The sequence below is a fragment of the Rhinoderma darwinii genome, chromosome 1, assembly GCF_050947455.1.
Source record: "Rhinoderma darwinii isolate aRhiDar2 chromosome 1, aRhiDar2.hap1, whole genome shotgun sequence".
NCBI classification, from domain to species: domain Eukaryota; kingdom Metazoa; phylum Chordata; class Amphibia; order Anura; family Rhinodermatidae; genus Rhinoderma; species Rhinoderma darwinii.
In genome coordinates this window covers 134844937-134867660 of record NC_134687.1, presented here as the reverse complement: position 1 = coordinate 134867660, position 22724 = coordinate 134844937, and the positions used below count along the sequence as shown (strand labels likewise).

The window sequence follows — 22724 nt, the reverse complement described above, 5'->3', positions numbered from 1 at the left end:
CAGGTTTATTGCAGAAATTATTGGAAGTAGGCCGTAGAAATTATAATCTTAAAAAGTTTTTCAAAGAAAATGTAGGTTTAACTAATTATTTTTTTTTTAATTTTCACAAGGACTAAAGGAGAAAAAGCACCACAACATTTATAAAGCAATCTCTCCCGAGTAAAACAATACCCCATATGTTGTTAGGAACGGCTGTTAGGACACCTTTGGCATTGCTTAGAACGTAAAGAGGGCCATTTGGGTTTTTGGAGCTCCAATTTAGCAGGAATGGTTTGCGAAGGCCATGTCGCATTTGCAAAGCCCCTGAGGGACCAAAACCGTGAAAACGCCCAAAAAGTGACTCCATTTAGGAAGCTACACCCCTTGAGGAATTCGTCTAGAGGTGTAGTGCGCATTTTGACCCCAAATGTGTTTTATAGATTTTATTAGAATTGGGCAGTCAAAATAATAACAATCCTTTTTCTTCAATAAGATGTAGCTTTAGCTCAAAAATTTTAGTTTCCTCAACAGATAAAGGAGAAAAAGAACCCCAACGTTTGTAAAGAAATTTCTCCCGAGTACGACAATACCCCATTTGTGGTCATAAACTGCTATTTGGGCACACAGTAGGGCTCAGAAGGGAAGGAGCGCCATTTGGGTTTTGGAGTGCAGATTTTGCTGGATTGGTTTCTGGTCGCATTTGCCAAGCCCCTGTGGGACAAAAACAGTGGAAACCCCCAGAAGTGACCCTATTTTGGAAACTACACCCCTCAAGGTATTCACCTAGGGGTGTAGTGAGCATGTTCACCCCGCAGGTGTTTATTAGAAATTAGTGTGCACTCGATGTTGCAGAGTGAAAATGGGATTTTTTTTCCATAGATATGCCAATATGGCGTGCCCAGATTGTGCCATCATAACAAGACAGCTCTCTAATGATTATGCTGTGTTTCCCGATTTTAGAAACACCCAACATGTGGCCCTAATCTTTTGCCTGGACATTTGACCAGGCTCAGGAGTGAAAGCGTACAATATAAAATTGAGATCTAAATTGTCGATTTACAAAGTATTGGTTCACAATTGCAGATGATCTGATGTGAAATAATGACAGAAACCCCTGAGAATTAACCCCATTCTGGAAACTGAACCACTCAAGGCATTTATTAAGGGGTGTAGTGAGCATTTTCACCCACAGGTCTTTTCCATAAATGATTGCGCTGTGTAGGGTGCAAAGTGAATACTTGAATTTTTTTTTCTAGATATGCCATTTCAATGGCAAATATGTCGTACCCAGCTTGTGCCACTGGAGACACACACACCAAAACTTGTTAAAAGGGTTCTCCCGGATATGGCGATGCCATATATGTGGAAGTAAACAGCTGTTTGGGCACGCTGTAGGCATGTTAGGCCTCCTGTTGCCATAGCAGCAGTCGGCAGCCCTGATTGCATGGCAGGGCTGCCGATCTGCTACCAACCTCAAAGATGTAGTGATCGCTTTCGATCGCTGCATCTAAGGAGTTAATGGCAGGAATCTGAGCTAGCTCCGGTTACTGCCATTACTAGTGGATGTCAACTGTACAATACAGCTGACATCCACCGCTGATGACGCCGGCTCAGCTCCTGAGCCAGCGCCATCTTGCCGGCGGCTACGGAAGTTTTTTAGGCCCTGCCTCCAGGGGGGCCTGAAAGGCTTCCATACTAGGCATAGCGAGAGGCTAGTGTTAGGCCTCCGGTTTACTTTGCAGCCATCGGCACCCTGACAATTTCATAGCCAGGGTGCCGATGAGCTGCAAACCCCTTAAATGTAGCAATCGCTTTTGACCTCAGCATTTAAGGGGTTAATAGCGAGGAGTACACTTCGGTCCCCGCCATTACCCCAGGGTGCCGCTGTAACATACAGCCCACATCCGGGTATGGTGGGACCGACCCAGCTTCTGAGCCGGTGTCCACGATTTGTCGTATGGATACGGAAAAATGCGGGAATCACTAGCTTTCCATGACGTGTCCATACGACAATTGTCAGGAAGGGGTTAATATTATTTTTTAACTTTAATGAACTTGCATATATCTATATGCCAGTACATTAGCCTGTGTACTGATGGCAATTGTGAAGGCATACCTAAGAATGTCCTAACAGGAAATATGGTCAGACAGATTGGACCCTGCGTTGTCTTTGCATATAAGGTATATCCCTCGATCGCGTCACGGGGATTTCCCACTTCGCATTTTCCCTTTGAATTACGTGGTCCGCTTTGATCGCAGCATTTATGGCTATAACAGCGGAGAACAGTCGGATCTCGGCCGTTGGAACGGGGCTGCGGCTGTTTTACAGCCATTGCCCCGCTCCTCATCACACAGACACTTATTTTTGGGTTAAAAGTCATTTGAGGTTTAGCTGCATGAAAACTGCCGGAGTGCTACAGAACCATGTTTACTTCCCCAGTCTGGCTCATTAGTACATCCATCATTAGACCATTCCCCTAATTGGAGTTATTGAATCCCTTGTGACAAGAAGTTCCGTATTTAGAACATGCTGTCCCCTCTCTTCCAGGATGATTGACTGGCTTTCCTGGCCTCTAGCACAGCATGTGGAGACATGGGTGATTGCTCTGCTGAAGGGACTGGCTGCCGTCCAGAAATTTACTATTCTCATCGATGTCACATTGCTCAAAATTGAACTGGTATGTATACGACTTCACCGGTTTCATTTCAGCCTTTACATTTCAGAGCGAATTCCCACTTCTTTGTTGAATATATATATATATACACATACATACATACATACATAATGCTTAGAGGAGATATGTGCTTTATACTTCAAGGCTGGAAGTAGAATATGGTTACTAGTAGATATAACTTGCGATCTCATTCGTGCCCTATCCAGTCATGTTACACATTGCTCTTACTAGTAGTTTACATGCATTTAGTAAGTACAATTACATTGAAGATCTATGTTTTTTATATAATTTTAAGGAATTCTATAATGGTTCTGGATCACTCCAGTTAGTATTTGAGTGATTCTTTCAGACGTTTGCCTAGGCTAATACATTGCCCACTCCCACGGCTGCTCCCACTGTTTCTTTAAAACTGGTGGGAGATGTGGCCGCATTGGTTGCCGGAACTACCCTTTGGAACTCTTCCCTATTATTCTTCAGCAGATTGCAGTTGGCTCTCTAGTACTACAGAGCCGTATGGGACTGTGAGTCGTCCTACATACTTATGTATGGAGCTATTCTACCCTAGAGGAAAACCATTGCAAGGGAGGTTTCAGTAAAGGGCAGGCGTGCAATTCTGAATTCAGATCGGTGGCTTATGCATTTGGAAATGGTATATTGGAGGAAAAGCTCACCAGAGTGCGAAACCGGCTATAATGGGCTCAGACGACTAACCTATTTTCACACAGTGATCTTGGAAATTGCTAGTACATTGGGGGTAAATATGGTAGCAAATTGTTCTCTAGTTCATGTCACAGTCAGAAGGGAAGCCATTGTACATTATTGCACCGCACCTATTTTGCTTATTTGCTTAGCAAATAATGTTTTTGTTTTTTTTACTTTGAGACCCTTTGCAGTTTGCTGATGCTGCTAGTTACAGTAACAAAAAGAACACAATGAATTAGATGGCGGAGGTCTACAGTGCTGCTGACTAGTCTATTCTCAAACTACATACTATTGTTACTTTTCTCTGGTACCGTACTTGAGTATACGATGAAAGTAAGCATAGAAAATGTTCAGTAAGATTGATTGGTTCCTCGGATTTCACATATAAAAGGAAATGGTTCCAGCTCCACACAAAAACAAAATAGAAAAGATACAGGTTGTTAGTAAAATTACAGCTTCGTGCCTGTTCACATCTGCGTTGGAGGCTGCATTAGGGGCTCCTGTCACATATCCGGCCCGAAATACTGGGAGCAATTGTTACTGGTAAAACTACAGACCTCATGGCAGAAACAGATGGAACCCATTAAAGTCAATGGGTGCCGTTGGGCACTGATAGTGTTCGTCATGCAATGGAACTGGCGCATCCGGTATTTTCGTTTTGCTATCTACTGCTGCATCCACGTGTGCATCTATCTTCATGGCGAGTTTAGGCTTTGGCGGAACATTTTCATAACCATTGATGTCTATTACTTTTTATGTTTTTTAGGTGTTTAATAGACTCTGGTTTCCTCTGGTGAGACCAGGAGCTTTGGCTGTTCTTTCTCACATGTTACTTAGCTTTCAACATTCTCCAGAGGCGTTTCACATGGTGAGCCCTTTTTTTGTAGTCAGAAGGTTTCTTCTTTCTTTATGACAATTTTAATACTTTTGATCGATGTTACTGTACATTCTAAAATATGATTTTGTAAGGCAAGTAATAAGACTAGTTGGAATGGAGAAAACTATGCATAGTTGGGGGACATTTATGACATAACCACAGGACATGTCATAAATGTCAGATGGATGCGGGTCCCACCTCTGGGACCCGCACCTATCTGTAGAACAGGGCCCCCTAAACTCCGTTCTAGCTTTTTGTGCTCACGCTGCCTCCCGGACACTTCCTGATTACATGGTCGGGAATTCCGTAAACAGTAACTCGCTGAGCTACGCTGTTTCTGTAGCTCCCATACTAGTGAATGGCCGTTATGGAAGCAGCGTAACATGCGAGCTACGCTGCTTCCAGAACTTCCATTCAGTTCTATGTGGCTTACAGAAAATATGTAGCTCGGCCATCTCCGCTGTTTTCTAGTTCATGCTCAGAAATCGGCCCGAACACAGAGGTAGAACGGGCTTTAGGGGCCCTGTTCTAGAGATCGGTGCGGTTCCCCTATCCTGTGGATATGACCTAAATGTCCCTCATGGGAAGACCCCCTTTGATCTAATTTGAAGGGCCTATCTGAAATAATGAACGGATAGTGAGAGGACATATTTTCCTCTGTTCATTAAATCTTTAGTAGTTCATTGAAATCCAATGCAGCCGGCTTTATTTCAGACACCTCTCGGCCAGTGACGGAAATCAGGGCAGCCATACAGCCTATGCAGATGCCCAGAGGTGGGAGGGGGCCCACTCTGGCCATGAGAAGATGCTGCTTAACCTGCTTCAGTCTCTATGGGTCTCTGCATAATGGTGCATTGCCTGTGTAATTCATCAATCACACAGCCTTTTATTATTGGCTAAACTGCTTTGTAATTGGCTGATAATGCAGCGCTTTGTTCTTTAGTGGTCTAAGACACCAGTCTAGGATGGTGGAGAAGGAAAAAGCCATAAAAGAGTCCTGCACCCTCCATATCCATAGCCTTTCCCTACACTCCCCAAGACCACCGTGGATGTTATCATAAACCCCTTCACTGCCCGAGACCAGTGAAAATATTACGATTAGTCACTTGCACTACTCCAGACCACCTGGGATATTGGCATTGGCAGCTGTTCTTTCACATGGCCCATCAGTTGTCTGTGTCCAGCTTTGGATAGGGGATTATCCGGGTTAAAAAATTGATGCCCTATCCTCAGCTATTTGTAGGAGCCGCGCCGCTTGTACGAGCACTGCAACCTCTTCATTGTTTACATGGTTCTCCTCCTCGGTCGTACTTGCACGATACAGTGGTGCAATGCCTTGCACTGCCGCTACAGATGTAACAGAACGTGCAAGTACGAACGAGGACGACAACCATGTAAACCATGAAGAGGCCGTGGCCCTTTCAAACATCTGATCGGCAGGGGTGCCGGCAGTCAGACCGCCACCAATCTAATACTGATGGCCTATACTAAAAATAGGCCATCAAATTTAATAACCCGGATAACCCCTTTAACTGGTGTATAACAAATGTTTAACTGAATTCTAATGAAAAAAGTTTAAATACACGTGGTGGTAAAGCAACTTTGCGGACATCGGACTGTTTTTATGATGTACAGATAATGGTATAATGTGTATACAATGTATCTTTATTTTTTATTTTTTTTCTTCCCTAGATTGTTCCTCATGTGGTTAACTTGGTTAAATCTTTTAAAAGTGATGGCCTCCCGTCTAGTGCAACTTTCCTTATCCAGTTTTCAGAATTGATGCATTGTATGATCTATCATTATTCTGGATTTCCAGATCTTTATGAGCCAATTTTGGAAGCTCTTAAGGTAATCTGTCTTCTGCTTACAATTACTGACAGAATAGAGACCCTATTCTGTGTTCTTTTCTTTGCTTCAGTGGAATAATCAGTCAAGTTTTTAGGCCTGTAGTTTTCAAGTTCTAGGGAAACTAAAGCTACAACTAAAAATTAATGAAAAAAGTAAAAACGCACAACTCCTAGCCAGAGACAAAAGAACCAAAGCGCCAACCCTTACCCCAAACCTGATTTTCACATAGTGGAAGCTTCAAACCTAAAGTAAAGACTATAGAAGGCTTTGTCGTCTTAAAGGGAACCTGTCACCAGCATTTCACCTGTTGAACTTTACTTATCCCTCACTGGCCGCTGCTATGAAAAGTTCATTGCCGTTATCCCCGCTCCTAAACTCCTCCCCCGACTGTAAATAACGGTCTGCAAACATTTGACGCTTTTTATCGTAATAATCCGGTGTCCCTTTGTGCGCACACACCAGAAGAGGACATCAATGCACAAGCGCAGGATTTTGGGTGCTGGGGGAAGGCGAGGAGCTGTCAATCAAAAGTAAGGAGGCGGGGTAAACTCGGAAAGACTTGAGGAACGAAGATTTGACTCTTTTCAAACGAAGATATGACTCTTTTCTGCTCATTAGCATACGGTGTGGGAACACAAAAAAAACTGAATAGTAAAGCTACAGAGCCGACTAAGAAGACAATTATAAGTTATATAGAAATTATTTTTCACCCTCTACCCCCTGGTATTGCTGGTTTAATAGGTCAAATGCTGGTGACAGACTCCCTTTAATAACCCCCACCCCTCCCCATTTTGAATAAAAATGTAACCCCTTCAGGACACAGCCATTTTGTTTTTTTTCATTTTTGTTTTCCACTCCGCGCCTTCCAAGAGCCATAACTGGACAAGCTGTTTTTATCAGTGCCATTTTTTTGGTAAATACAACTTTTTGATGACTTTTTATTACGTTTTGTTTTTTTTGAGAGCGAAGTTGACCAAACAGCAGCAATTTGGGTGTTTTTAAATTTCTTATTTTTTACGACATTCACCGTGCGCATTAAATAACGCTGTATTGTAATAGTTTAGACTTTTTTTTTTATGGATGCAGCGATACCAATTTTGTTTTACTTTTGTATTTTTTACATTAATATAGAGGAAAAAATAGGAAAAGTGTTTTGTTTTTTTTAACTTTTAAGATTTTTTTTGTTTTGTCGGCAGCCACTCCCACTCTTTTCAATGCCCGAGATGCTACGGTCGAGATTGACCGCAGCATTTGAGGGGATAAACAGCCAGGCACAGCGCGATCACTGTTCCTGGCCGTTAGTCCCGGGTGCGTATGGAGCGCACAGGTTGTACTGCGTATGCGCCGGCTCCCAATCGGCGCATGCGCAGTGTAATTTTCATGCTCATTGTTCTAATTGCCTAATCTTGCGCCGATTAGGATGAAGGGACGTGCGCGTGTTCACTATACTATGGGGCCAGGCGTGAACACGCCTAGTATGCCGCCTGGCCCCTGTCAATCAAAGGAAGCAGGGAGGGAGAGGGGTTGAACTAGGGAATGACGAGAAAGCACTTTGGAGCAACATGGATGCCCTCGTTGCTCAAATTCTCATTTGCATAAATCTAATAAAAACTTTCTCTTCAAAGGAGGCGCTCTGGGGAAAGACATAATACACGTCAGAATTCTATTTGCCTAATCTATAATAGCCTGTTGGTAGTTCAGTATAGACATCTGGTGACACACTCCACAGAATGTCATAAATGTCAGATAGATACTGGTCCCACTTCTAGGACCCGCACCTATCTCTAGAAAGAACATAAATGGTAAAAAAAAAAAAAATTTTTACCATTTATGTTGGTTTTGTCTGTATGTCTGTTTGCTGTAATAGCACATTAAAGATTATAAATACAATTTATTGGTAGTTGGGAAATAAGGTCGTTTCTGCCTCTGGCATCTTGTTCATTTGTTGTATTAGACCTGCCAACTACCAAGGGTCCAAACCTTCTTCATTTTATCTCTAGAAAGAGGCCCCCGAAACCCCATTCAAGCTTTTTGTGCTCACGCTGCCTCCCGGCCACTTACTGATTACATGGTCAGGAGTTACGCTGTTGCCGTAACTCCCAAAGAACTGAATAGTAGTTACAGAAAAAGCGTAGCTCGCTGAGCTACGCTGTTTCTTTAACTCCCATAGTAGTGAATGGCTGTTATGGAAACCGCGTAGCATGCGAGCTACGCTGTTTCTGTAACTACTTTTCAGTTCTATGGCAGTTACGGAAACAGGGTTTCCCTAACTCCCGTCCATATAATCAGTAAGTGGCCGGGAGTCAGCGTGAGCACAAAAGTTAGAACGAGGTTTAGGGGGCCCCGTTCTAGATTTGGTGCAGGTCCCACCTCTGGGACCCGCACCTATCTGACATTTATGATGCATCCTCTGGATATATTAATACATTTAATCATTTGGAGGAGGACAAAAGCAACAAGATCGGGGGGGGGGGGGGGTGCCGATGGTTGTCATGGCAGCCCGGGGGCCTAACGAAGGCCCCCAGGCCTGCCTCCTGTCTGCCTCTGCTAAGCGAAGCCTGTAAATATCACAATATACTGCAATACATTTGTATTGCAGTTTATTGTACCGGCGATCTAGCGATCGCTGGTTCAAGTCCCCTAGGGGAACTAATAAAATGTGTCCAAAAAAAATTAAAAGTTAAAAAAATCGCTGTGTACCTTAGGCCTCATTCACACGGCAGGGTTTCCCGGCCGGGTGCCGGCCGTTCATAAATCGGCCGGCACCCGGCTGCATTAGGAATAATAGACCCCTAATGGGGCTATTCACACAACCGATTTTTTTGACAGCCGGAAAAACCGGCCGTCAAAAAATAGGACATGCTCTATCTTCGCCCGGGTACCCGGCCGCCCGGCTCCCATAGAAGTCTATGGGGCCGGGTAATACACGGCCATCACCGGGATGTGTCCCGAGTGATGGCCGGGTTTTCCGGAGCCTGCGCTCTATCTCCTCCTCCTCACAGCGCAGAGTGCATGTGAGGAGGAGGAGTTGATGCCATTCTGACGAATGGCATCGCTGTACACGGTGTGGCAGGGCCGGGGTGTACAGCAGGTGGAAGGGAGCGCTGCGCTGGCTCCCTTCCCCTGCTTGAAAAGCACCCTGGCTGGCGACACCTTCGATGGCGCCGCTAGCAGCTGCAGCTGCTGCGGCTGCTACTACTGCAGCGACGCCACTATAGCAGAGCAGGGAGGTATCTCCCCGCTCTGCTATGTGCTAGCCGCACTTTAGCTCCTTGAAGGAGTGGAATCCCTGTGTTTTCGGGGATTCCGCTCCTGGACAGAGCGCTTGATGTCTCTGTCCATATCTGGGCAGTGACATCAGGGGAAACTCCTGAAGCGGAATCCCCGAACACATGGGGATTCCCCTTCAGGAGTTGCCGCTGATGTCACTGTCCGGATCTGCCCGGCCCGGCGCGGATGCAAAACTGAATGCAAACCGGCCGGGCAAAATGGCCGATTTTACCGTCCGACACTCGGGCTCGGGAACGACCCGATCGTGTGAATCCCGCCTAAAAGTCCGAACTATTACAATATACCATTATTTAACTCGCAATGTGAACAGTGTAAAGAAAAAAAGAATTGAAACCGCCAGAATCGTTGTTTTTTGGTCACCTTAGCGCTAAAAAAGAAATAAGTGATCAAAAAATGGTGGCAATAAAAACTACAGCTCGTCTCGCAAAAAATATGCCCTCACACCGCTCAATCGATGGTAAAAATAAAAAAAGTTATGGCTCTCAGAATGTGGTGAAACGGAACAATTTTTTTTTTTAACAAATAATTTTTCCCTATTTTCTGTTGTCTAAAACCTGGGCGTGTCTTATGGTCAGGTGCGTCTTATCCGAAAAATACAGTACATAAATGAGTGTAAAATATGCTGTTGTCGACTGCGAGGAAAGTGTTAATTGACGAGAAGCATAGATGAAATGCACTTTCATGTTTTGCAATTTAGAAATATTTCATGCTTCTGTATTTAATAGATCTGCTCATAAGCAACCACCTGCTGGTTGTGTTTTTTTCAGCAGAACGTCTGTCTTGGTTTTAAGGTTTACGTAATCTTTCAAGTAGCGATATGTTTTTTTGTGGTAGCTTTTTAAGATTTGCTGACATATGATACGAAATAGATGTTGTATTTTTAGACCACAATATTTGGGATTTGTAGTGTCGCAGGCATACAAGTCCGTAGTAAAATTGTGATATTTTTCTATTTTTGTTTTTTTGTAGGACCTACCCAAACCATCTGAAGAAAAAGTGAAACTTATTTTAAACCAAAGTGCCTGGACATCTCAATCCAATGCTTTAGCGGCGTGTTTACCCAGGTTGTCGGGGAAATCGGAAACTGGAAAAACTGGGCTGATCAACCTGGGGAATACGTGTTACATGAACAGTGTCTTACAAGCACTTTTTATGGCTACAGAGTAAGTACCTCATGTTCATCAATGTTGGTAATCTGTGGTCCACTAAAGCAGCGAGCTGTCAAGTTATACAAAAGATGGGACAGGGTATAGCTTGTAGCAGGAATTGTTTGTAAAGCTTTAGGGTATGTTCACACAGAATTGTTACAGGCATTTCTGTGACTTAAAATCTGTCCTATTGTGAATGGCACAGGCGCTGAACTAAGGTGTGTAAATATATCCTTTAGGCCCTTCTGCACCGGCCAATGATCGGTTAAACGAATATTCATATGAACACACGTTCCCGATTTATTGCCCTGTGTAAACCGTACAATTATCCGCTGATGATTAGGCAAACGCTCGTTCGTCAGCTGATCACATTTTCTACAGGCAAAAAAAAAAGTTGCGAGTTGGTAGCACAAACTGAGCCAAAAACGGCATCAAAACCACCACTTCACATCAGTTCCAGACACCCCAAAGCTCCTCCCGTTTATGTACTTGGTTCTTATCTTCTCATACATTTTTATTTTAAGAACATTATTTCTCCATTCCAAAAACTGCACTTCTTTTAATAATCTTTCACCTTTTATTGAACTATTTTCTCATCACTTATTTAACGATTTAGTATACCAAAGTATTATTGCCTGTCAGGGTAAAATTGACAGGCAATCTATTAGGCCGTGCCTCTAGTAGGACCTAATAGGCATACACTCATTGCAGGCCTTGGGGCCTTTGTTAGTCCCCCGGCTGCCATGGCACCCCATCGGTGGCCCATGATCACATTCGTGGGCTGCTGATGGGTGACAGAGGGAAGCCCTTTCCCTCTGCAAACTACTTAGATGTTGCAGTCGCCATTGACTGATACTTGTTGTTAGAGCAGGAGCTTGGCTGTCATTAGACAGCCGTGCATCTGCTCCAGCCCGCACTCTCCATTCAAGCTTATGTGAATTAACCCGTTAGTGACCGGCCCATCGTGTTTCTACGTCGGTCACTAACGGGCCTTATTCCGATGCCATAGACTTTTTACGTTGCGGCATCGGAATAAGTAAACAGAGCAGGGAGCTGTCAAATCTCCCTGCTCTCAGCTGCTAGAGGCAGCTGGGGGCGTCCCTGCTCTGCCGGGTGAGATCGATATTAGTATCGCTCTCACCCGTTTAACCTCTCAGATGCGGTGCACAATAGCGTGCACCGCATCTTAGTGGTTTTGGAGAGAGGGAGGGAGCTCCCTCTCATCCCACCAACACCCGGCGATACGATCGCAGAGTGTCTGTGTCTCCAATGGCAGCCGGGGGTCTAATAAAGGCCCCCAGGTCTGCCTGGAGTGAATGCCTGCTAGATCATGCCGCAGGCATGACCTAGCAGATGCCTGTCCGTGTTGAACGGACAGGCAGTAATACACTGCAATACAAAAGTATTGCAGTGTATTATAAATGCGATCGCATAATCGCATATTATAGTCCCCTAGTGGGACTAGTAAAAAAGTTTAATAAAGTTAATTTTAAAAAAAAATGAAAAACCCAGCTTTTCCCCTTACAAAATGCTTTACTATTAAAAAAACAAAAAAAAGTTACACATATTTGGTATCGCCGCGTCCGTAACGACCCCGACTATAAATCTATTACATTAAATCCGATACACAGGGCATACATACTGCATCATCTAGCAAAGTACATCCTCCCTTGTAACGCGACTGTACTCCTAATATATATTTAACCAAACAAGAAAAGGACCATGGAGTCTATAAGTCAAAAAATATATATAATTTTATTACACAACCATATTATACTGGTTACACATATGTGTTTCTAAAAATGAATCACAAATAAAAGCATGGCCGCCAAACGAGTCAAATGTTCAACAAATGAAATCATGTGAATATTGAGCTTGTTAGAATATACCTCAAAACAAATGCATATAGCATAGTACGAATGTAGTAGGGTACACTAGTTACGAATAATGTGTTCTGCTGTTTGAGGATAAATAGGAAGGATGTTAATAACATATACTGAAAATTAGGTGACCAACGGACCAATAGAGAGTGTTATATCCAAAGATATATTCATACATATGTGAATGCTAAATGCAATTTGTATATATATATATCTTCCGAGCAACAAGAACAACAAGCAATGGATAATAAAGTACTAACCCATGTGGCTGAGACTCAAAGAATGTAAGTAATTGATTGAGGTAAATATTTGGTGCATTACTTTCACCTGGCCAATCGGTCTCTAATTGGCTTCTATGTAAGATAAATAGGAAGGATATACTTGTAGGTGCCACCCCCAGACAAAGGCGGAAGCCGAAACGCGTTGGGGCCGGTCGGCATTCTTTGAGTCTCAGCCACATGAGTTAGTACTTTGTTATCCATTGCTTGTTGTTCTTGTTGCTCGGAAGATATATATACAAATTGCATTTAGCATTCACATATGTATGAATATATCTTTGGATATAACACTCTCTATTGGTCCGTTGGTCACCTAATTTTCAGTATATGTTATTAACATCCTTCCTATTTATCCTCAAACAGCAGAACACATTATTTGTAACTAGTGTACCCTACTACATTCGTACTATGCTATTTGCATTTGTTTTGAGGTATATTCTAACAAGCTCAATATTCACATGATTTCATTTGTTGAACATTTGACTCGTTTGGCGGCCATGCTTATATTTGTGATTCATTTTTAGAAACACATATGTGTAACCAGTATAATATTGTTGTGTAATAAAAAGATTATATATATTTTTTGACTTGTAGACTCCATGGTCCTTTTCTTGTTTGGTTAAAAATCTATTACATTATTTAACCCGCAAGGTGAACGCCGTAAAAAATTTAATAAAAAACTATGGAAAAATTGCTGTTTTCTGTGAATCCTGACTTTAAAAAAATGTGATTAAAAAGTGATCAAAAAGTCGCATCTACTCCAAAATGGTACCAATGAAAACTACAAGTCTTCCCGCAAAAAAAAAAGCCCTCACAACCGCATCGGCGAAAAAATAAAAACGTTACGGCTCTTCAAATATGGAGACACAAAAACAAATAATTTTGAAAAAAAAGCGCGTTTACTGTGTAAAAGTAGTAAAACATACAAAAACTATACAAATTTGGTATCGTTGCTATCGTAACAACCCGCTGAATAAAGTTATTGTGTTCTTTATATCACACGGTAAACGGCGTAGATTTATACGCGAAAAAGAGTGGCGAAATTTCAGGGTTTTTTTCTATTTCCCCCCCAAATAAAAGTTAATCAATAAATATGTCCCCCAAAATGGTGCTATTAAAAAATACAACTTGTCCCGCAAAAAACAAGACCTTATGCAGCAATGTCGACGCAAAAATAAAAAGGTTATAGCTCTTGGAATGCGACGATGGAAAAACTTAAAAAAATGGCTTGGTCATTAACGTCTCAAATAGGCTGGTCATTAAGGGGTTAAGGAAACGGTGAAGCGTGCTTGCACCAAAACTATGCTGTCTTTTGTTGTTGTTTTTGTTTTTTCTTCACACACCAGTGCAAGGCCCGGTTCACACAGAGTTTTTTGACGCGGCAACCACGTCGGAATTTGTGCCAAAAATTGGCCGAATCCGCCTCCCGTTAATTGAAAAGCCGCATAGGCGCTTTTTCCCAACGGCGACTTTCAGCCACTCGCGGGAAAAAAAAAGCGTCATATTCTTTTTTTGCTGTGGTTCCGCCTCTCTGACCTCTCATTGAAATAAATGGGAGGCAGGAAAAACATTTTTTTTTGCCCGCAGCACTCAATGGGCGTCGGTGAAAAACGCTGCGGCAAGAAAGTGTAGGCTGGTCAAAATCTACCTCAAAATTCCTGAAGGAAATTTGAGGCAGATATTTTCTGCCTGCAAAATCCTCTGTGTGAACCGGGCTTAAAGAGGCTCTGTCACCAGATTTTCCAACCCCTATCTGCTATTGCAGCAGATAGGCGCTGCAATGTAGATTACAGTAACGTTTTTATTTTTAAAAAACGAGCATTTTTGGCCAAGTTATGACCATTTTTGTAATTATGCAAATGAGGCTTGCAAAAGTCCAAGTGGGTGTGTTTAAAAGTACAAGTCCAAGTGGGTGTGTATTATGTGCGTACATCGGGGCGTTTTTAATACTTTCACTAGCTGGGCGCTCTGATGAGAAGTAACATCCTCTTCTCTTCAGAACGCCCAGCTTGTGACAGTGCAGATCTGTGACGTCACTCACAGGTCCTGCATCGTGACGGCCACATCGGCAGCAGAGGCTACAGTTGATTCTGCAGCAGCATCAGCGTTTGCAGGTAAGATCGACTTACCTGCAAACGCTGATGCTGCTGCAGAATCAACTGTAGCCTCTGGTGCCGATGTGGCCGTCACGATGCAGGACCTGTGAGTGACGTCACAGATCTGCACTGTCACAAGCTGGGCGTTCTGAAGAGAAGAGGATGTTACTTCTCATCAGAGCGCCCAGCTAGTGAAAGTATTAAAAACGCCCCGATGTACGCACATAATACACACCCACTTGGACTTGTACTTTTAAACACACCCACTTGGACTTTTGCAAGCCTCATTTGCATAACTACAAAAATGGTCATAACTTGGCCAAAAATGCTCGTTTTTTTAAAATAAAAACGTTACTGTAATCTACATTGCAGCGCCTATCTGCTGCAATAGCAGATAGGGGTTGCAAAATCTGGTGACAGAGCCTCTTTAATCGTTTTTGTTGAAAGTGACTACAGCTAAATCTGACAGCTGCATCTTTTATGTGTAATTCGGATGAATACATTATTTGTTTGCCGTTTTTAATAAAAATACACTTTTTTTTTTTTTTTTTTTTAGATGTACGGTAATTTCATGTCTAATTTTGGATTCTGACTATGAGGATATGAAGGAGTCCAAAATAGCAAAATAGGGAGAAGTAAAAACATTGTTTTTTATTTTGAGCCCATAAACGTGTGAAAATGTTTTTCATTTTCTTTCAGTTTTAGGAGGCAGGTGCTGTCACTCAATTTGAATGGGTGCAACTCATTGATGAAGAAACTCCAGCACCTTTTTGCATTCTTGGCTCATACCCAGGTACTGTCATAAAAAATAAAGGTAAAACTTGCCCACAATGCAAGATTTTAGCGTGAAAAACATTCGTCAGAGACACAGATGTTGTTTTCCTGCTGATCTCTTCCATTATCCACTGACTGGTGGCTGAGGGAGTGGGGAATGGTGCTTTACTCCTATAGCAGAGAGACCAGTGGGGGAGGGCTCCTGCTGCAGCCGGTTACCTTACAGCCAGAGACTGGTCTGAAATTAGTGAGAAGAAGTAGGGGTTATTTATAAATCTGTTTTGCTTGCAGTATCAGACACGTGACCGAATAAGAACAAGAGGACATTACAGTACTTTTTTTTTTTTTTTTTGGGGGGGGGGGTAAATTTAGTTTTTTCTTTTAATAGAATGAGTTATTATACAAAGAAACGAAACTCATCTCTGCATCTAACATTCAAGTATTTCTGATAATCCGGCACCTGTTTATAGCACAGATCTCCTTAGCAATCTTATCAGAACCATGGGAACATTATGAAACTTTCCTGGTTTTAATATTAAAAAAACGTGACCGTAGCATAATTTGTGTTAGCAATTTTTAAAGGCTTTTTTTTTTTTTTCCTAAAGACTTTCTGAGGCTTCGTTCACATCTATCGCAGATTTTGCTAACAATCCCAGACAGAATAGCGCAGCCTGCAGGACTATTTTGTTTGGGAAATAGAAACCCGACTGGACTCATTTAACACCTTCCCGACCGCCCACTGTCTTTTGACGTCAGGCGGTGCGGGTGCTTAATCTACAGAGACGTCTTTTGGCGTCGCTGCAGATCAGGCTGATGAGCGCTCGTGTGAGCACTCATCCTCTAAGCAGGAGCTGTTACTAACAGCTCCTGATCTTAGAGCAGCCTCCTGAACACAGCTGGGGTCGGCAAACATTCGGACCCCAGCTGTGTAACCCTTTGATTACCGCGGTCCGTGACCACGGCATGATCAAAGGGAATATCCCTCTTTGATCGCATCACTGGGATTCCAGTGATGCGATCAAACACCGGGGAATCCCTCTGCAGTCAGTCCTGGGGACCTACAAAGGACCCCAGGGCTGTCTGTTCCGTGTGCCTGCTGTTCGGGCACACTATGTGCTGCCCGATCAGCAGCCTGTGTCATTGTGACACAGTGTAATGTATTAGCGTACAGAAGTATGCTAATACATTACAAGTAAAAAATAAAGTTACAAATAAAGTTATCCCTTGATGGGATTAAAAAAAAAAAAGTAACAAAACAAATAAATAAAAAAAGTGCCAAAAAGTCTTTATTTTGCATTAAATACATTTTTTATTTCCCCTACACTAAATAAAAACAAAAAACCTACGCATATTAGCATATTAACCCCTTGAGTACCCAGCTCATTTTGGCCTTGAGGACCAGACCCATTTTTTTCAAATCTGACGTGTCACTTTATGTGGTAATAACTCTGGAATGCTTTTACCTATCCAATTGATTCAGAGATTGTTTTCTCGTGACATATTGTACTTTAGGTTAGGGCAAAAATGTGGTCGATAAATTCATTGCTTATTTGTGAAAAACACCAAAATTTAGAGAAAATATGATTTTTCCAATTTTAAATGTATCTGCTTGTAAAACCGATAGTAATACCACACAAAATAGTCACTAGTTAACATCCCCCATATGTCTACTTTATGTTTGCATCGTTTTTTGAACATCCTTTTATTTTTCTAGGACGTTACAAGACTTAGAACTTTAGCATCAATTTCTCATATTTTTAAGAAAATTTCAAAAAGCTAATTTTTAAGGGATGAGTTCAGTTCTGAAGTGGTTTTGAGTGCCCTATATATTAGAAACTATGTAATAAAAAAATTTCTATACCACAGAAGGTTTTACCTGAGAAACGCAACTTAATATTTATTGCCCAGATTCTGCAGTTTTTAGAAATATCCCACATGTGCCCTAGTGCGCTAATGGACTGAAACACAGGCCTCCGAAGCAAAGGCGCACCTAGTGGATTTTGGGGCCTCCTTTTTTCAGAATATATTTTAGGCACCATGTCAGGTTTGAAGAGGTCTTGTGGTGCCAAAACAGTGGAAACCCCCAAAAGTGACCCCCATTTTTTCAACTACACCCCTCAGGGAATTTATCTAGGGGTATAGTTAGCATTTTGACCCCACAGGTATTTTGCTATATTTTCTGGAGTTAGTCTGTGAAAATGAAAATCTACTTTTTTTTCTGGAAAAACGTAAAAATTTCTAATTTTTGCAAGAAATAAAGGAGAAAAAGCACCTCCACATTTGTAAAGCAATTTCTCCTGATTACGGTAATACCCCATATGTGGTAATAAACTGCTGTTTGGACCCACGGCAGGGCTCAGAAGGGACGGAGCACCATTTGGATTTTGCAGCTCAGATTTTGCTGAATTGGTTTCTGGGGGCCATGTCGCATTTGCCCTGAAGTACCAGTACAGTAGAAATTCCCCAGATGTGATCCCAATTTGGAGACTATACCCCTGAAAGAATTAAATTAGAGGTGTAGTGAGCATTTTGAGCCCTCAGGTGTTTTATAGATTTTATTAGAATTGGTCTGTGAAAATGGAAAAAAAATTTTTTTTCAATAACATGTAGATTTAGCTCAGAAGTTTTTCATTTCCACAAGGAATACAGGAGAAAAGACACCCCAAAATGTGTTACACAATTACCCCATATGTGGTTGTAAACGGCTATTTGGACATACAGCAAGGGTCTAAACGGAAAAAGTGCAATTTCGTTTTTGGAGTGGAGATTTTCCAAAATGTGTTTTTGACACCATGTTGCATTGTGCTGAGGTACCAGTACAGTGAAAACTCCTGAGAAGTGACCCCATTTAGGAAACTACACCCCTCAAGGAGTTCATCTAGAAGTGTAGTGAGCATTTTGACCCCCAAAGGTTTTGCAGAAATTAGTGCACAGTGGATGTTGCAGATTGAAAATTGCCATTTTCCACGGATATGCTATTTCAGTGCCCAATGTGTTGGGCCCAGCTTGTACCACTGGAGACGGTAATACCCCATATGTGGTCATAAACTGCTGTTTGGGCACACTGCCAGGCCCAGAAGGAGCGCCATTTGGCTTTTGGAGCGCAGATTTTGCTTGGTAGTAGTTTTGTTTAGTGTTTTACTGGTGTTTCAGTTTATAATGTGGGGGTATATGTAAGCTGTGCGGAGTACATCAGGGTATATGTAAGCTGTGCGGAGTACATCAGGGTATATGTAAGCTGGGCGGAGTACATCAGGGTATATGTAAGCTGTGTGGAGTACATCAGGGTATATGTAAGCTGGGTGGAGTACATCAGGGTATATGTAAGCTGGGCGGAGTACATCAGGGTATATGTAAGCTGGGCGGAGTTCATCAGGGTATATGTTAGCTGAGCGGAGTGTATCAGGGCATATGTAAACTGCGGAGTACATCAGGGTATATGTAAGCTGGACGGAGTACATCAGGGTATATGTAAGCTGTGCAGAGTACATCAGGGTATATGTAATATGTGAGGAGTACATCAGGGTATATGTAAGCTGGGCGGAGTGCTACAGGTCATAATAGGATGATGTAATAATGGGGAAAATAAATAATAAAATCCATGGATAGTGACGTCCGCTTTGAACCAATCCTTTATGCACAGGCGGATTATTGGGTGCAGGAGTCGCACTTCTGAAGGGTGTCCATGGTATTGTACAAAACATCCGCACTCCAGTATTGCCTAATCTTTGACTTCTTCACTAGCCCCATATGTAGCACAGACCCCAAAATGTCATAGATTCCGCTGCATTTACAGGGTCTACCAGTGGGGGCTGCAAATGATGACGTGGGGTTTTAGGTGAAGAACTGCACATATAAATTAGTCTGGGCCGTCGTTTTGCATTATTGCGTTCCAAGAGTCATAACTTTTAATTTTTCCGTTGACGAGCTGTGTGAGTGCTTGATTTTCATGGGATGAGCTGTCTTTTTTTATTAGTATAATTTTGGGGTACATGCGATAATTTGATCAGTTTTTATTCCATTTTTTCTGAGGTGAGGAGACCAAAAAACAGAAGTTCTTTCACTATTTTTTTATAATTTTTTACCGCCGTTCTCTGTTCAGTATAAACATGTTTACTTTATTCGGCGGTTCGATACGATTATGGCAATACCAAATTTATATAGTTTTTTATATGTTTTACTACTTTTACAAAATAAAAACACTTTTTTTTCTAAAGAAAGTGTTTTAGTGTCACCATGTCCTGAGAGCCATAACTTTATTTTTTTTGTCGACGGAGCTTTGTGAGGGCTTGTTTTTTGCGTGACACACTGTCGTTTTTATTGGTACCATGTTTGGCTACGCGCGACTTTTTGATCACTTTTTATTCCATTTTTTTTGGAAACAATGTGACCAAAAAAGGAAATTCTGCCATTGTTTTTTATGGTATTTTTTTTTTACGGTGTTCACCGTGAAGGATAAATAATATGATATTTTTTTAGGTCAGGCCGATACGAACGCGGCGATACTTATTATGTCTAGTTTTTGTCTTTTTTTTCATTTTGTTTCTAATTATAAGGCGGGATTCACACGACCGGGTCGTTCCCGAGCCCGAGTGTCGGCCGGTAAAATCGGCCATTTTGCCCGGCCGGTTTGCATAAAGTTATGCATCCGTGCCGGGCAGATCCGGACAGTGACATCAGCGGCAGCTCCTGAAGGGGAATGCCCATGTGTTCGGGGATTCCGCTTCAGGAGTTTCCCCTGATGTCACTGCCCAGATATGGACAGAGACCTCAAGCGCTCTGTCCAGGAGCGGAATCCCCGAAAACACGGGGATTCCGCTCCAAGGAGCTAAAGTGCGGCTAGCACATAGCAGAGTGGGGAGATACCTCCCTGCTCTGCTATAGTGGCGTCGCTGCAGTAGTAGCAGCCGCAGCAGCAGCAGCTGCTGCTACTAGCGGCGCCATCGAAGGTGTCGCCGAGCCAGGGTGCTTTTAACAAGCAGGGGAAGGGAGCCAGCGCAGCGCTCCCTCCACCTGCTGTACACCCCGGCCCTGCAACACAGTGTACAGCAATGCCATTCGTCAGAATGGCATCAACTCCTCCTCCTCACATGCACTCTGCGCTGTGAGGAGGAGGAGATAGAGCGCAAGCGCCGGGAAACCCGGCCATCACTCGGAACACATTCCGGTGATGGCCGTGTAATACCCGGCCCCATAGACTTATATGGAGGCCGGGTGCCCGGGCGAAGATAGAGCATGTCCTATTTTTTGACGGCCGGATTTCCCGGCCGTCAAAAAATCGGTCGTGTGAATAGCCCCATTAGGGGTCTATCATTCCTAATGCAGCCGGGTGCCGGACGATTTATGAACGGCCGGCACCCGGCCGGGAAGCCCTGCCGTGTGAATGAGGCCTAAAAGGCTTGATCAGGGAAACCAGGCGATTTATTGTTTTTATTACGTAAAACTTTTATTTATTTATCTAAAACTTTTTTTTAACTTTTTTTTTCACTTTTTATTTTACACATATTAGGGGACTGGAAGATCCCAATTTCTGATCCCCTGTACAATACACGGCACGGCACTACTTCTGTATGTACTTGTGTAGTGCAGTGTATTGTAACTGTCACTTTACAACTGACCGTTGAGCCTATTACATCCTGCCTTGGGCAGGACCTAATAGGCTCCCGTACCTGGCAACAAGGAAGCCGTTGCTAGGCTTCCTGGTTGCCATTGCAACCATCAGAACTCCGCGATTTTTCGCGGGGGGGGCAATGGGGTGCAGAGGGAGCCCCCTCCCTCTGTATCAATCACTTAAATGCCGCTGTCGCTATTGACAGCGGCATTTAAGGGGTTAAACTACAGCGATCGGAGAGGACAGTGATCGCTGTAGTTGCAGTGAGACGTCGGCTGTATATTACAGCCGACATCCGATGAAGATGGAGCGAGCACAGCTTCTGTGCCCGCTTCATCCTCAGGGCGTTACTATACGCCCATTTTCGGGAAGGGGTTAATAAAAATAGTGTTTTTTGTTTTTTTACACCGCTTTCTCTGATCTCCTCACGGATCTTACAGAAATGAGGAGATCAGAGAAAGTGACAGGAGCTTTCTCCTGCAGACGACGTCACAGACGGCTGTGATTGGTCAGTCTTCAGAGACTGACCAATCGCCAGCATTGGGCACTGCTAATTGGTCCCCAGGCCGGTAGCAGAGACGGTTAGCTGTCAATGACAGCTGCCGCCGCTGTTATATCACTATGTGATTTCACTTAGTGACAGTTTATTCCTTCTCCGCAATAGTACGGCGAAGGTCCGCTGCAATAAGCGGCCAGCGACGTACTATTGCGGCGAAGGTACGCAAGGGGTTAAAGGAGTTTTACTGTATTTATTTTGTTTTGTTTTTTTCCTACATTTTGTTTAATATTACTTGTTTTTTCCGCTTCACAGAGGGAAGCATATGCACCTCAGGTTTTCTTTGAGTCTTCTAGACCGCCTTGGTTCGCAGCACGATCCCAGCAAGATTGCTCGGAGTACCTCCGATTTCTTTTGGACAGGTATGGTAGACTTCAATTAATTGTAATTAGTATCCATGTGTTGCTTTGATATAAATGTTAGGGTATGTTCACACAGCCTATTTCCAGACGTAATTCGGGCGTTTTACGCCTGAATAGACGGTTCCAAAACGTCGGCAAACATCTGTCCATTGCTTGCAATGGGTCTTACGATGTTCTGTTCAGACTAGATGTATTTTTACGCTTCGCTGTCAAAAGACGGCGCGTAAAAAGACGCCCGCCTTAAAGAAGTGCATGTCCCTCCTTGGGATGTAATTGGAGCAGTTTTTCACTGACTCCATTGAAAAACAGCTCCAATTACGTCCATAATGGACGCCGCGAAAAACGCGTGCACTTGCAAAAACGTCTGAAATTACGGAGCTGGTTTCGCCTGAAAACAGCTCCATAATTTCAGATGTATTTTGTTAAGACGTGTGAACATACCCTTAAGGAAAAGCCAGACTTAAAGGACACCCGTGAACGTTCTCAGCGGAGAAGCACTCCATAACCACAGAAAAAAAATAAAAAATGTTTGGTAAATACACAAAGTTTTGCGGCAGTAGGCGACACATTTATTTTAGGTTCTTTTTCTTGTGATTCTCAAGAGAAACAAGATCGGAACTCTCGACTATTCTTATCTTTCTGGC

General features: G+C 42.9%; 1 protein-coding gene across 1 annotated transcript in view; it reads left to right on the top strand.

Moving 5' to 3' along the window:
- The window catches only part of USP38 (ubiquitin specific peptidase 38), a 66724-nt gene that overhangs the window by 18653 nt on the left and 25347 nt on the right, over positions 1 to 22724 (top strand). Inside the window, exons 4-9 of the mRNA XM_075860407.1 lie at positions 2528 to 2657; positions 4123 to 4224; positions 5926 to 6084; positions 10345 to 10538; positions 15477 to 15570; positions 21974 to 22080. Of these exons, the coding sequence (XP_075716522.1) occupies positions 2528 to 2657; positions 4123 to 4224; positions 5926 to 6084; positions 10345 to 10538; positions 15477 to 15570; positions 21974 to 22080 (786 nt within the window). The remainder of the gene's footprint in view (positions 1 to 2527; positions 2658 to 4122; positions 4225 to 5925; positions 6085 to 10344; positions 10539 to 15476; positions 15571 to 21973; positions 22081 to 22724) is intronic.